A 13,524-nucleotide genomic window follows, 5' to 3' on the forward strand; every position below is an offset into this window, starting at 1 on the left:
TATTGCATAAACGAACGTTATGTAAACACTGCATATTCTATTATTGTGTGTTATGTAAATAGGCTGGATTTTTTTATACCCCTTTTTGGGTGTGGGTCGGGGGTAACTTATCTCAAGTGGTCAATGGCCAGGAGGAAAAGTGACCAGTCTATCACAGGGGCAGAACAGAGATAACAGGGTGAATAATTATGCACAAAAACCCTCAGGTCTATAAACAGACAATAATTAACAACTGACATGGTTTGGGGAGTGCAAGGAAACCTGTGTACTCTGAGAGGACCCCCACATCACAGGGAGAACACTGGACCTTGCTTTTTGAAAAACAATTTGAATAGTTTTGATGTTTTAGTCTCAGTGCAAACCACAAGACTTTTGTTAATGTCACGTTTTGTAGGTTGCGGGACCAAAAAAAATCATGAGCATAATAAGAATTAATGAAAAAATGGAAAAATCTACAAAACGAACACAAGGAAAACAAGACAGAGCAGAAGGGTAGACAAACAGGAGCAACAGAGAAACAGGAAATAACAGCTTAACGGGAAGGTCAAGCTGGGAACGACGGCCGACAGTGAACCTTAATGCTGAGGGGAGTGAGGAGAATGACATAGGAGGTCAGTGTGATAATCAGAGGATAATGAGGAACATCTGAAGGCAAAAGGTAAGCAAAATCCAAAGGTACAATGAACAGAACACAAAAATACAGAAAGAAATCAACAACAGAATATGACAAGACCTGTAGGACATAAACAACAAGGAAATGCTTCAAACAAACACAAAACCAAACCAAAACTCAAACACCTGGGGATTGTTGTAGTTGCAGTACTTTATTGTGTTTTAACAAGCTTCCCCTGCTTTCTTCTGTTAACCTGAATGTTTTCACACATCGCTAAGGAAAGGTTTTTAAGAAAGAGCTATAAGGGGTTTGTGCTTTGATCATTTGACCTCAGTAAATTAAACGGAGACTAATATAAGGCACTGCAACAACAACAGCTTCTCATGTTCAGCTAATAGAAGATTTAGGTCCCGACAAGCATCCAGCACAGAAAGTGTTTGTAAGGGGAAGTGAAAACCACTCAAAAAATAGATTTCTTTTAACAAAGGGATGTGTCTTTATTCATTCAGTTGCAGTTAGAGCAATATCACATTACTATTTTGAGCCAGCCTGAGCAACTCAGACCCAAAATAGTTGGGAAAAAATAATACTGCGTTGGTTTACAACATTAGCCAGAGACAAAGTCATGATGCATTGTTTTCAAAAGCTTGCAGTAGATGTCCTTCACATTCCTCTTTGTATAAAAATGTTCCTACTTGCTGGTCCATGTTTGTAAGCTCAGCTCCGGCTGCCAGGGACATTCATTCAGTATAGAGAGGTGGGAAAGGCAGCTCTTCGGTGGGTTGCAGCCTTGGAAAACAAAAACAGATGGAAATATGATTGATGAGCTCCAATTTGGAAATCACACATGACAGGCAAGTCCAACACAAGTTTTACATTCACTTACAAAAGTTTACATTTATAGTTATTTTTGTCTAAAACAGAGTTGGGTGGAATGAAATGGTTGTTTAGAACAAGTAAGCTACACTTCCTGGCCAAAAAAAAAGTTGCCACCTGGCTTTATCCAAGCAAATGAATATGAGCCTCCCATTGGATAATTACTGCATGGGCGATTATGTTTCAGCTGGCAACAAGCTATTTAAGCCCCCACTGGTGCAATGAGTTGCTTCTTATTTCTTCAATAACCATGTCGAACAACACATCCCGTGGTTGTGGAAAAGATGTCAGTCTGTTTCAGGAGGGTCAGATCACTGGCAGGCATTAAGCAGATAAAACATCTAAGGAGAAATTACCACAACTGGGTTAAGAACTGTCCAACGCATTGTTGAAGACTGGAAGGATAGTCAGGACCCATAGTCTTCGAGGAATAAATGTGTCCAGAAAAATGTCCTGAATGATTGTGATCGGCGATCACTTAAACGTTTGGTGAAATCAAATTGAAGAAACACAACAGTAGAACTCCCGGCTATGTTTAGAAAGTAAGAGCATTTCCACACGCACAATATGAAGGGAACTCAAGACATTGGGACTGAACAGCTGTGTAGCCTTAAGAAAAACCACTAATCAGTGAGGCTAAATTTGCTCGGGAGCATAAAGATTGGACTCTGGAGCAATATAAGGTCATATGGTCTGATGAGTCTAGATTTACCCTGTTCAAGAGTGATGTACCCATCATGCCTAGTGCCGACTGTACATGCCTGTGGGGCAGTGCTATGATCTGGGGTTGCTGCAGTTGGTCAGATCTAGGTTCAGCAACACTATGAGCTCAAAGAATGAGGTCAGTTGACCAGCTTAATATACTGAATGACCAGGTTATTCCATCAATGGATTTTTCTTCTCTGACGGCACAGGCATATTCCAAGACGACAATGCCAGGATTCATTGGGTTCTCTAATTGTGAAAGAGTGGTTCAGGGAGGATGAGACATCATATTCAGGGAGAAAGCCATTAAACCTTATTTCAAACTTTGAATATCTGTCAGAGCATCAGCCATAAAACGGAAAAGTGTGGTACAACTGCAAACCAACCAAAACATGGCTGTCCATTTAAAATCAGACCCCAGGCAAGGAGAGCAGCAATCAGAAGCAGCTACATGGCCAGTGATCTCTCTGGGGAATCTGCAGATGTTCATGACTCAGGATGGACTACACAGATTTGGCCTTTATGGAAAGATGGCAAGAAGAAAGCCATTCTTGAAAGTAAAAAAAGTACAAGAAGCCCAATTTGCAGTCTGCTACAAGCACACCCGACAATACTTCATGGTCAGATGAGACCAAAATTAAACTTTCTGGCCTACATGCAAAAATGCTTTGTGCTGCAATCGCAGCATCTGGATAGTGAAACACGGTGGTGGCAGCATCATGCTGTGGGGTACTTTATCTTTACCAGGGGCAGAGAAGCTGGTCAGCAAATGCTCCGTGCATATAGATGCAGGGAGCAAAACACAAAGCAATCGTATATATTCTTGTGTTAGAAAAACATACATGTAATTATTTTATATTCATTAAGTTACAAGCATCAATCTATTTCAGAGTTGTCTTGTAAATGTGAATTCTTAGCTTTTGTCTATTTCAGAATTGTCTTACAAGTATGTATTTCTGCTTCTTGCTGCTCAGTGGAAAACCACTGGGTAAGCTGCTTTGCTAGATAAAGAATATCTGACCCACTCAGCTGTATGGGTGCGGTAACTGCTAACTGTGTGTGTGTGTGTGTGTGTGTAAACAAAACAAGAAGACCTTGAAGACATCCAGTGTCCTGCATTGAAAGTTTTGAACTTTATTCCTCCCTGGACTGCCACACCCATTAACCAGTCACACTATATATGAGAATAAATGATGAATGAAAAATAAACCCCAGTTCTCACCAGTTCTCAGGGCTCCAGCGAGAGCCAAAGGCCTCCATGATGTGGAAGGTGTAGACATGGCGAGAGTCCTCTGAGGTGTTCTCAGCACTTTTGTGCACCACTTCCCCATGAATCAGAACCACACCGCCTGAATGCAAAGAAACGGAGGAGGAAACTTTTACCTAACCGTTTGTAAAGTATTTATCAGGTTTAACCGTGTAAAGGCATGTATCCATTGGGGGATGGTATGGTGAGTAATAATGACTCTTTCCCAGAGAGGAAGCTGAAAAAAGGACAATCTGTGCAGATAAAATAGACGGGGAGTAAACGCCTCAGTACTAGCACCTTTATACTTCAGTAAAAGGCAGAGAAAGGTTAACTTTGCATTATATAGTTTACAAACCAAGCACTTTGTCCAAAGACAAATTTTCCTATTAACACCGTTCTTGGCCACGTTCACCTTTTTTAACAGGCGCAGCTACAAACTTCTCCTCATCATAGGTTTGCTCTCTTCCGACGAAGTCCGTCAGTGGCACGGTGCCTTTCGGGGTGCGCACCATTCGACGGGAGATGCCACCTAGGAAAAAACGGGGCGGTAACGCGAGGAACATGTGTAAACCCCAAATGCGGAAAAGAGCTAAAAAAGGGCCGGTCTTGCTCTTACTGTTGTGTGATCCTGGTATAAACCACAGGCAGCCGTTGTTAACAGTGGCGTCCTCCAGGGCGATCCACATTCCCATCACTCTGCCCAGAGGCTCCGTGTACAGAAAGGTGGCGTCCTGGTGTGCCGTCACTATGCAACACACAACAACCTGCTGCAGACTTTAAATTCACAATTAATCATCATGTCACCAGGTCAGCGGAGAGCTGAAAGAAAGCAGCTTACACACAGATGTGCATACACATAAAAAAGCTTTAAAATATGATATCAGCTTCAGGGTTCACAGATTTCTCGCATGGGCACTTTGCTTGACGGTATCTTTTTTTATGTTGACAGTCCTTGTGCTTCTTCACTTACAGGACTGTCTCAGAAAATTAGAATATTGTGATAAAGTTCTTTATTTTCTGTAATGCAATTAAAAAACATGAAATGTCATACATTCTGGATTCATTACAAATCAACTGAAATATCGCAAGCCTTTTATTGTTTTAATATCGCTGATTATGGCATACAGCTGAAAAAAACTCAAATCCTATCTCAAAATATTAGAATATTTCCTCAGACCAAGTAAAAAAAAAAAATTATAACAACAAAACAAAATCAAACATTTGAAAATGTCCATTAATGCACTCAGTACTTGGTTGGGAATCCTTTTGCACAGATTACTGCATCAATGCGGCGTGGCATGGAGGCAATCAGCCTGTGGCATTGCTGAGGTGTTATGGATGCCCAGGATGCTTCAATAGCGGCCTTTAGCTCATTTGCATTGTTGGCTCTGGTGTCTTTCAGCTTCTTCTTCACAATACCCCACAAATTAGACGATTATTTTTAAAAGAAATTTGGTTTAGTGTAATGCATAGTTTTCAAATATGATCTCAAAAATGTAACCGGTTTAGGAGTCCTTCACACAGCATTCCAGCAACATCCATCTGTCAATTGTCTACACCTGCTTTTGACCTGTGCATTCAGCACAGACAACAATGCAGACACACACGCACACTCATCCCCATGCGCAATTTAGAGTAAAAGTCTTTGGAGGAAGCGGAGTACCCGGACAGAACCCACATATCCACAGGGAGAACATGCAAACTCCATGCAGAAAGAGTTTCAAGTCCAGAACCTTCTTGCTACAAGGTAACAGCAGCAAGAAGGTCTTGTTGGCACATGGCGGCACCTATTTGGCCACCATGTGGGTCCGGTTGAGGTTTCTTATATTAATATACGGATGGTATGGCCCACACCTCAGGGTGGAGGAGCTAACATCGCAGCAGAGACACGCACAAAAGAAAAAACCTAAATTTGTCTTCACGTAAGCTCTGAAAGACTTCTCTGTTGGTTATTTGCAAGAATCTATTGTAAGTCCAGTTAGGATGGGTGCGCTTGTGTTTTGCACAGTACGAAAACTGTAAGACAATATAGCTGCATACCATACCCCACGTGGCTTAAGGCTTTAAAGCTGCTATCTGATGCTGAATTAAACATCAGTTGTTTTTTTTAAATAAAGTAGACCAAAAAGGTCAAAATATTAAATATTTCTGCTGCTCAAACCTAAACCAGATTATCATTCTGAGATTTGTTTCACACTAATATTCATCAAATCCTTATTCCATTTCTTTCTGTATATATTATTATAATAGTTTATGTGGGGCTATGGGCACGGAGCCATTCAAAGAAGAGGTGCCACTATCACTCTGTGCATAATGATCCCTTTTCTGTGTTAGAAGTCTCAGGGTGACTGATTTGCTGCAGTGAAACACAAAGTCAGATTAGGCTAAAGGCATTTAGTTTGGCTGCCTAGACTCACTCAAGAAGAGGACACAGTGGTCACATGTGGATGCACAATAAACCTGAAGAATGGGATGACGTAAAATGATGTAAAACAGTTGAATACTTTTGGTTTTACTTTGTGCATCCATTTTTAAACTCTCTTGCCAGTCCAACCAATAAGAAAAGGACATTATAAAGTATCAATAAACTTCTCAACCTTATTTTGACATTGTGTAGCACACGGATGCTTTCCTCTTTAATGATGTAGCAATAACATAATGTCCCGTTGTTCTACACGACCTACTGCTTTTTTTCTACTTCAATTTTGGTAAAACCTGAATATTTAGACAAAGTAGGCAAACTTACAAACAGCTTAGTGGCTTTCCCATGAGTAAAGTTTTTTTTGGAGGCTAGGAAATAAAAGATCCAGCCGAATATTATATTGTTTGTTTACAAGGTAGCTTTTAATTGTTCTGATCTACAATTGGAAGAGGGACACATTTTATATGAAATGGGAAAATAAAACCGATGGAGAAGTGAAATTATTCAGGATAATACATTAAGTGTTAGTGTTTGAGGCTCGCGCTGTGCCACATTCTGGTGAAAGCGTAATAATTGACCTTCCAGTTGAAAATGGATAATTGTGACAATGTTTGAGAATTAAAGCATCCTTACCTTCGCCACCGATTCCTGGTTGCTGGAAGAGATAGTTATGGATCTTTTTTTAATATACGCGTGCATCGTTTTCTCTGTAATTTTCTTTTTTAAACAGACACGTCCTTTACCTTAAAGATGTACATGCTTTGCAGAATCACAGGATCAACCAGACCCAGCTTCTTGGCTATTCCCTAAAAGTCAAAGACTGGATGTAAGCGTTGATTTAACCCCCATTCTGACAGCGTCCCTACAGCTAACTCACCTGGACCTTGGCTGAATGCGTCACCTTCTTATACAAAGGCTCATGGGCATGCAGGGCTAAAAAGAGAGAAAGTCTGCATCAGTGCTGGGACCTTTGGACATCGATAAAGAAACGGGGCCATCTTACCATGTCCGACTTTATTGAGCGACCGCTGCTTTGGCACGAGGAAGTCCCCTGCGGGCCGAGACATGCTCCAGCTCATTTGGCTTTTTACCCATACCCACTTGCTCACTGTTTCGGCAGGACAGTAAGAGTTTCACAAGAGCTCACCTTTGTCGTCGAAAACGCCCTTCTCGAAGAAGAAGCGGATCTTATCTCCGCTTGTGATGAAATAATCTGCACTCCCCTGCAGGACAAAAAACGTTAACGCCGGTCAGCGGAGGCATCTGGCGACCGTTGTAAGGGACACACTTTTGACATAAGGGTTTCGACATCACTCTGACAAGGACGGGGCATTTGGGGGAAAGGTAAATACTGTGATATGCAAAACATTTTTACATCAAGTCATTTTTATGACCACAAACCTGCGTATTTTTTGGGGGTATTTTGTGCGACGGGCCAACATGTAGTTGTGCGTAGTTGTGAGATGGAGAGAAGAAAGGTGCATGTTTTTTTTTTTTATGGTTTAAAAACAAAAATCTGAAAGGTTTGGCATGCAGATATTATGTCCCGCTTAGTCAATATTTTGCAGAGCCACCTTTCACTGCAGTTAAAAGCTGAAAGTCCACTTATCTGCACGGAGATTGTGCATCCAGGGCAATATCCACTTTTCCACCAGATGTTACCTTTTGCATGTAGGCCAAAAAGTGAAAGACTTGTTTCATCTGAGCTGTCCGCCTTCCGCTTTGCTTTGACCTCCACCTGCATTTTGTGGCTTTCTTTTAACAAGGGGTTTCTTGCCCCTCTTACATAAAGGCCAGATTTGGGGAGTGCATAAGGAAAATCTGTCCTGTCAGCAGATTCCCCCACCGAAGCTGTACTATAAATCCATGACTTTTGTCCCTTGGTCTTTATGATGCCATTTGTTCATTAATGTTCTCTAACAAGCCTCCAAAGGCCTCCTGAGGATTGCTGATTTTCTTCCATTTCACAGTTTTGCACTATGTTGCGTCAGCTTTTCCCATTATTCCCAATAACATAAAAAAATACATAAAAGATGTTGCTTGTAATGAGAAAAAATTGTAGAGGTTCAGGGAATAACATTACTTCTGCAAGGTGCTTTGACTGCAATGGGACTGAGTTTCTGCAGCCCTACCTGCATCTTTAGACAGAGATGTAGGGGAAAGCGTGTGAGAGAAGAAGAAAAAGATCAGGTTGATCGAGCTGTTAAAGCTGCCACAGATTTCCCCCGTGCTGCTCCGTTTCTTAAGTCACCTGCGATTTCAGCTGCTCGTCGTGGTAGGTGGAGAACGTGGTGCGGCAGTGCTCGGGGACGTCCATCTGGTCAACGATCTCAGTCATTCTCTGCCTCAGCTCGTCGCACTCCTGAGAGCTCAGCAGCCCGTCCAGAACCACATATCCGTCCTCCTTGTACTGGAAATTGGGGAGCAAGAGGCAGAAGATGCTCTCACTGAAGTGTAGAGATGATCATTTACGTTTGATACTTTTATAATAACTGTTATGATTGAGAAAAAACACTGAAAATCAACTAAATTTGAGGTCCATATCCTGATAACAACTGATTATATCGGAGAACTGGTTAAGACCATATTTATAATTTGTATGGGAGACAATGTTGGAGCATATTGCATCGCTTCTCTTCACTCTGGGGTTATTTTACAGAAAACCACAAACCCGACATAGACATAAAACTGTTAGCTGTGACATCATCCAAGCAAGACAGATCACCCGCTATTACCATCTAATGTAGAACAGATTCCTGGATCAATGTGTGCTTCTGTGCTTGTTTGTCCATCTTGTTGTGTCTCTGCTCTGTCTTCTCTAACCCCCAGTCGGTCGAGGCAGATGACCGTTCACACTGAGCCTGGTTCTGCCGGAGGTTTTCCTTCCCGTTAAAGGGGAGTTTTTCTTTCCACTGTCGCTTCATGCTTGCTCAGTATGAAGGATTGCTGCAAAGCCATGGACAATGCAGACGACTCTCCCTGTGGCTCTACGCTTCTCCAGGAGTGAATGCTGCTTGTCGGGACTTTGATGTAATCTACTGGGTTTCCTTAGATAGGACTTTTTTTTTAAAAACCAATCTATATAATCTGATTGAATTTAACTTTGGAAAGTGCCTTGAGATGACACGTTTCATGAATTATATATTATGTATATATAAAATTTTATTGAATCGAAATAAAACACATTTCTGCAAACATTTCTGAAACCAGACAAACTATATTTTGTAATTAGTGGGCGTAAGAGGAGGTTGTTTGGGAAAAGCGGTAGTTCCTAGAAAGCTATGGCGGGAATGATGTCATTCCCACAAAACTCCTTAGCAATGCCAGCACACCGTGTGTTTTGGTGAAATGGGAGGGGGATACTTTTCATCACATCTGAAGAGAGATGTGAAATAAAATAAAATAAAAAATTGAAAGCAAAGTTTATTCTAGTAAAAGTAAAACGTAGACCAAGAGTAAGAAAGTATTTGGTAAAAAGGTGACTGTTTGATGACAGCATCTAATTTGTGAAAATGATAAACTCACACACACAAGTATAAAGTATAGTGGTATTTTAAAGAAAAGAGCAAATAAAATGGCTACAAATAAGAAACAATAAATGTGGGAAGAAGAAACACATTTTAATCTCCAAACATAAAGATTTAAACTTGATTCATAAAGCCGCTTTTCATATATTGTCAACTCTGAAGCCATAACACAGTGGGAGCAATATACATGTTTTTCTTCCAGTGACAATCCCATCTACTGTATAGTCACTTGATCTGTAAATGGCACATCATGCTCGGCTAATAGAAAATTACTTTAGAACAATGACGCCTGGAAATATATATGATATAAAAATCCTCACTGTGACACAAACTGTGTTTTTGTGTCTGGGGGTTAAAGCATGCTTTTTTCATTTTTTAGTGAAGTAAACCAGGAGTCAAGTTGCCAGAAATTGTACTCAAGTAGGAGAAGTGTTACTTGAAAATAGTATTATTTAAATAAAAGTACGGTCCATTAGTACTGCTCCATGAAGGTTTTTTTTCTCAAAAGGTTAGTTGAGTAAACGTTACTGAGTAACTATTAGTACCTTCCTCTGGTAGGTCAGGAGAGGATATGCTTTAGTTCCCTGCACTCTGAGAGGACTTTAGAGAAATATCAGACGCATTTTCTGAAACAAAATGCCCATACGTATACGTTGGCTATAAAGAGTGAATTTTGGTGTAGTAAGAACAGTTTGTTTCAAAAAGTGTGAAAAGTTAAAATGTTGGAGTGAGTCGAGTGTCATGGAACTGGTACAAAATATGATTTTTGAATCAGTCGATGAGAGCTGAAAGCATCTAGCTGAAAAGTTGAAGTCAAAGTTCAAACAGCACAGATCACAGCACCTACAGAAAGGGGTTCGTAAAAACTTTGATAAATTGACTTTTTTTTCTCCTCTGATTTTTATTTAAACATTATGAACAATTTAAGGTTTGTTTAAACCCTTTCCATGTTGCAGTGGTGAGACTGTGAATAAAACAGAATAAAGCTGATCTGGATACGAAACAACATAACTTGCAGTTTTGAAACTAGTTATGCAACCTGTTGGACCATCATTAGTGTGTTGTCTTTCCCTATTGGTGGGAAGCTTCATGGCATGTTTTTTAACCCTGCATGTACGTGATTGAAATGGAACATCGAGTCTGTTGCTTTAGATGCAGCAGAAGGGGAGCACCTGCCCCCACACGTGGGCCCCTGGCCCCTGTGGGTGCAGCGTGTTTTCGTCCTGATCCCAAACATTTGCGCTTTTCTCGCGATCCTGCAGAAGGCATACTTTAGTGCACATTTATTAGAGCATTTCAGAAAAAGGGTAGCAATTGCCTTTGCCGCTTTTTATTTTATTTTATTTTTTTAACTGCTTTTTAGCTCTAGAATAGTACTGCTCTTTTGACCTTGATGAAGTTTATAAGAGAAATCCTCACCTTTCGCACGTCCTGATCTGTCATAAAGTCCACCATGATCCACTGGGAAGCGAAGGCGAAGCTGCTATCTCTGTCATCCGGGTAACCCGCAGTCTGAGCACGTCAGCTGTCAAAGTCAATTCAAATGCAACAGTAGAGTAATAGGATTTGGCACATTTAACTCTTTCCTCGCGTCAGGAGGCGACGCAGCGCTCGAGCGCGGTGCAGTGGCACAGCTTGGCCGCTAGATGTCACTGATGTGACGCAAAGCGTGGAAAACGAAGCCTTTCCGGTGGACACTTTTCACACACATCCGTTCCGTTTGCGCAACTAGAGCGATGATCCGTATTTTACTCTACGTTCAGTTTAGTCGTACAACTTCGAGGACAACATTGGAAAATAACACGCCTGATAAAAAAAATAAAAAATAGGAAAAATGTAACAAACATTCAATAAAAAAGAACTGATCGCTACAGGTGGCTGTGGGTAGGAAGGATGTCCAGTAGAGGTCTGTGTTGCAGCAGATCTGAAGACCATGGAGCTGAAATGTTGGATTGTAAACAGGGTGCTCAGTGTTGTCCATGATTTATTTCATTTTGTGAAGCACACTCCTCTCCAGAGGCCAGAGCAGTCCTCAGAGCAGCTACATGCCTCCTTTATCCGCCCTGTGCATCTATCTCCGGTCATTGATGCTGCGACCCCAGCAGATGAAAGTGTGCTGGAACATAACTCCAACAACAAGATGCCAGCATGAGACTGGCTATTTGAGAGGGAGCCTAAATATGAATTTGATGAGGGGAAATTTTTTTAGGGTTCTTTCAAGTTTAAAAGTACATTAATTGCACTTTTGATTATCACAATCATATTGCATATATTTTTTCACTTGCATGCCCTGATTGCAGTAAGATTATATCTATACGGCGTGTAGTTTCAGACCAGCAAAGATCTGAAACTTTCCTTTGTGCCGTTACTGGACCTAGACCTGCTCAAGAGGGTTGTGACACAAACGCTGCTCACTGCTCTAAGAGCAAGGATCAGCATTTTTTTTTTGTAGAATTACCCAGTAAAGGTCAGAGTAGTGGTATGAAATCGTTTGTGAGTCACGGGACAGGAAGTGTCACTTTTGTCTATGTATCATGATTCTGTGTCTTCAGGAAAACAGCTACACAGCTTAAACTTGGGCAAGTCCACAGTCAAAGCAATAAATACTGTTTAAACAACTGGAACTGCAAGAAAAATGGTTCAAACATTAAAAAAAAAAACATATCGTCACCCAACACAGGAGGGAAAATGGTAAAGATCAGCCGTGTCTCACATCACAAATATAAACATGTCAGGTGGAGTTTGCAAGGTGCTAGAAGGATTTGAACTGATGCTGCGCCCTTTGAGACCTAGACTGAGTTATACTGGTGGGAAACATTACAGGAGTAAAACAAAGGATTGGGTATTTGGCAAAGTGCCTCATGTCCACTGGAGGATCAGCGATTCTGTGGGCCTGTCACTCTCCTCTTGTTGGAACGGACGGCACCATGGGCTCTATACGTAAAAAAAATTGTTGGATTGTCAGAAAAGATGTTGACTTTCATGACCCGCTAAGTTCCCACACCTAAATCTTAGAAAAAATAAATAATAACAAACAACCTGTGTGGCCACCAGAAGCAAACCCAGGATCCAGGTGCGGATTCTAGAGTCAAGAAAATATACGGATTGAAAGACCCCTCTGATGGCTTCAATGTACTAAAATCCTTTAAAATAATTGGTTTGCTACAGTAAAGGCAAGATTGAGTCGTATAAACTATCGACACCAAGGGTAACAACAATTGTTATACACATAATTTCACAGCATGAAGGTTGGATTTTGTTCTCTAATTATGCTACTGCAATAAAATTTTTCTTATTTTAAGTCTATTTACAAATTCTTCCCAGAAGGTGTTTTATGTGAAAACTGTATTTCTGCTCTTTACCAGAGAGCATGCGTGTCTCAGAATGACCGATACAATGTGAAGTACTTTAAAATATATCTTCTTTCCACTAAATTAAATTATGTTAAGCCTTAGCCACAGCTTTTCCCCTTTTTATCAGAGCTTTAACATGAAGCCATCCCATCCGCTAATAAAAGGAACAGGGGGAAGCTGAAAAAAAAAGTTCTGTTCTTAAAAAAAATGGGATGTTGCAACCTTGGATGCACGCCTAACTCGTCGCTGTTATCGGAAGTGCGTCCGAATAATTTTAGGTTCATAACTTCTCCTTGAAACAGAAACTAGCCCAGACGACAGACTAACGACAGCCGAGTGCAGGAAAAAAAATAGTGTTAACTGTTCATTTTATTATCATGTGTACAAAAGTAGGATGTGAACATTCGCCATTACAGACGCTTAAAAAGCCAGTGTTTCATTCACTTGTCAAAAACTGTCTTCATAAAGGCGTCGTCACGTACGATCCACACACAAATCTGCCCGTTCAGCTTGCAGTTTATATCCAAGGAGGCGGCGTCTGATGGTTAGCCGTGTGGTTTTCAGCGCGCCGGTTTAGCTTGAAGCAAACCCATGCTTAGTTTGAGTCACGTGAAGAAAAATAAAACCAACAGCTTTTGTAAGTTCCCTGATCTACAGGCATTAGGCTGCTGGACAGCGAATGCAATCATGTATTTAAAAAGGTACACAGACAGTTCGAGATTAAATGAAATCATGGCAGGTCAGCACTAAAAAACAAAAACAAAAAAAACAATAAGTTA

General features: G+C 40.8%; 1 protein-coding gene across 2 annotated transcripts; it reads right to left on the bottom strand.

Annotated features, from left to right (window-relative positions):
* Window positions 1-1,085: 1,085 nt before the first annotated feature.
* phyhd1 (phytanoyl-CoA dioxygenase domain containing 1) lies at window positions 1,086-11,017 on the bottom strand. 2 transcript variants are annotated; one of them, XM_036140362.1, is made up of 12 exons: window positions 10,812-11,017; window positions 8,117-8,275; window positions 7,998-8,003; window positions 7,013-7,088; window positions 6,869-6,916; window positions 6,743-6,798; window positions 6,609-6,671; window positions 6,499-6,520; window positions 4,060-4,188; window positions 3,856-3,972; window positions 3,417-3,543; window positions 1,086-1,402 (listed from the first exon to the last, which is right to left on the bottom strand). In XM_036140362.1, exons 1-12 carry the CDS (start codon window positions 10,845-10,847, stop codon window positions 1,354-1,356), a joined length of 888 nt encoding a protein of 295 aa, XP_035996255.1. In that variant the 5' UTR covers window positions 10,848-11,017; the 3' UTR covers window positions 1,086-1,353. The 2 variants fall into 2 exon arrangements, with proteins under 2 accessions (XP_035996255.1, XP_012723417.2); XM_012867963.3 differs by lacking the exon at window positions 7,998-8,003 and having other exon boundaries at window positions 10,812-11,016.
* Between the last annotated feature and the right edge of the window lie 2,507 nt (window positions 11,018-13,524).

This window comes from Fundulus heteroclitus, chromosome 8, assembly GCF_011125445.2.
Source record: "Fundulus heteroclitus isolate FHET01 chromosome 8, MU-UCD_Fhet_4.1, whole genome shotgun sequence".
Classification (NCBI taxonomy): Eukaryota; Metazoa; Chordata; class Actinopteri; order Cyprinodontiformes; family Fundulidae; genus Fundulus; species Fundulus heteroclitus.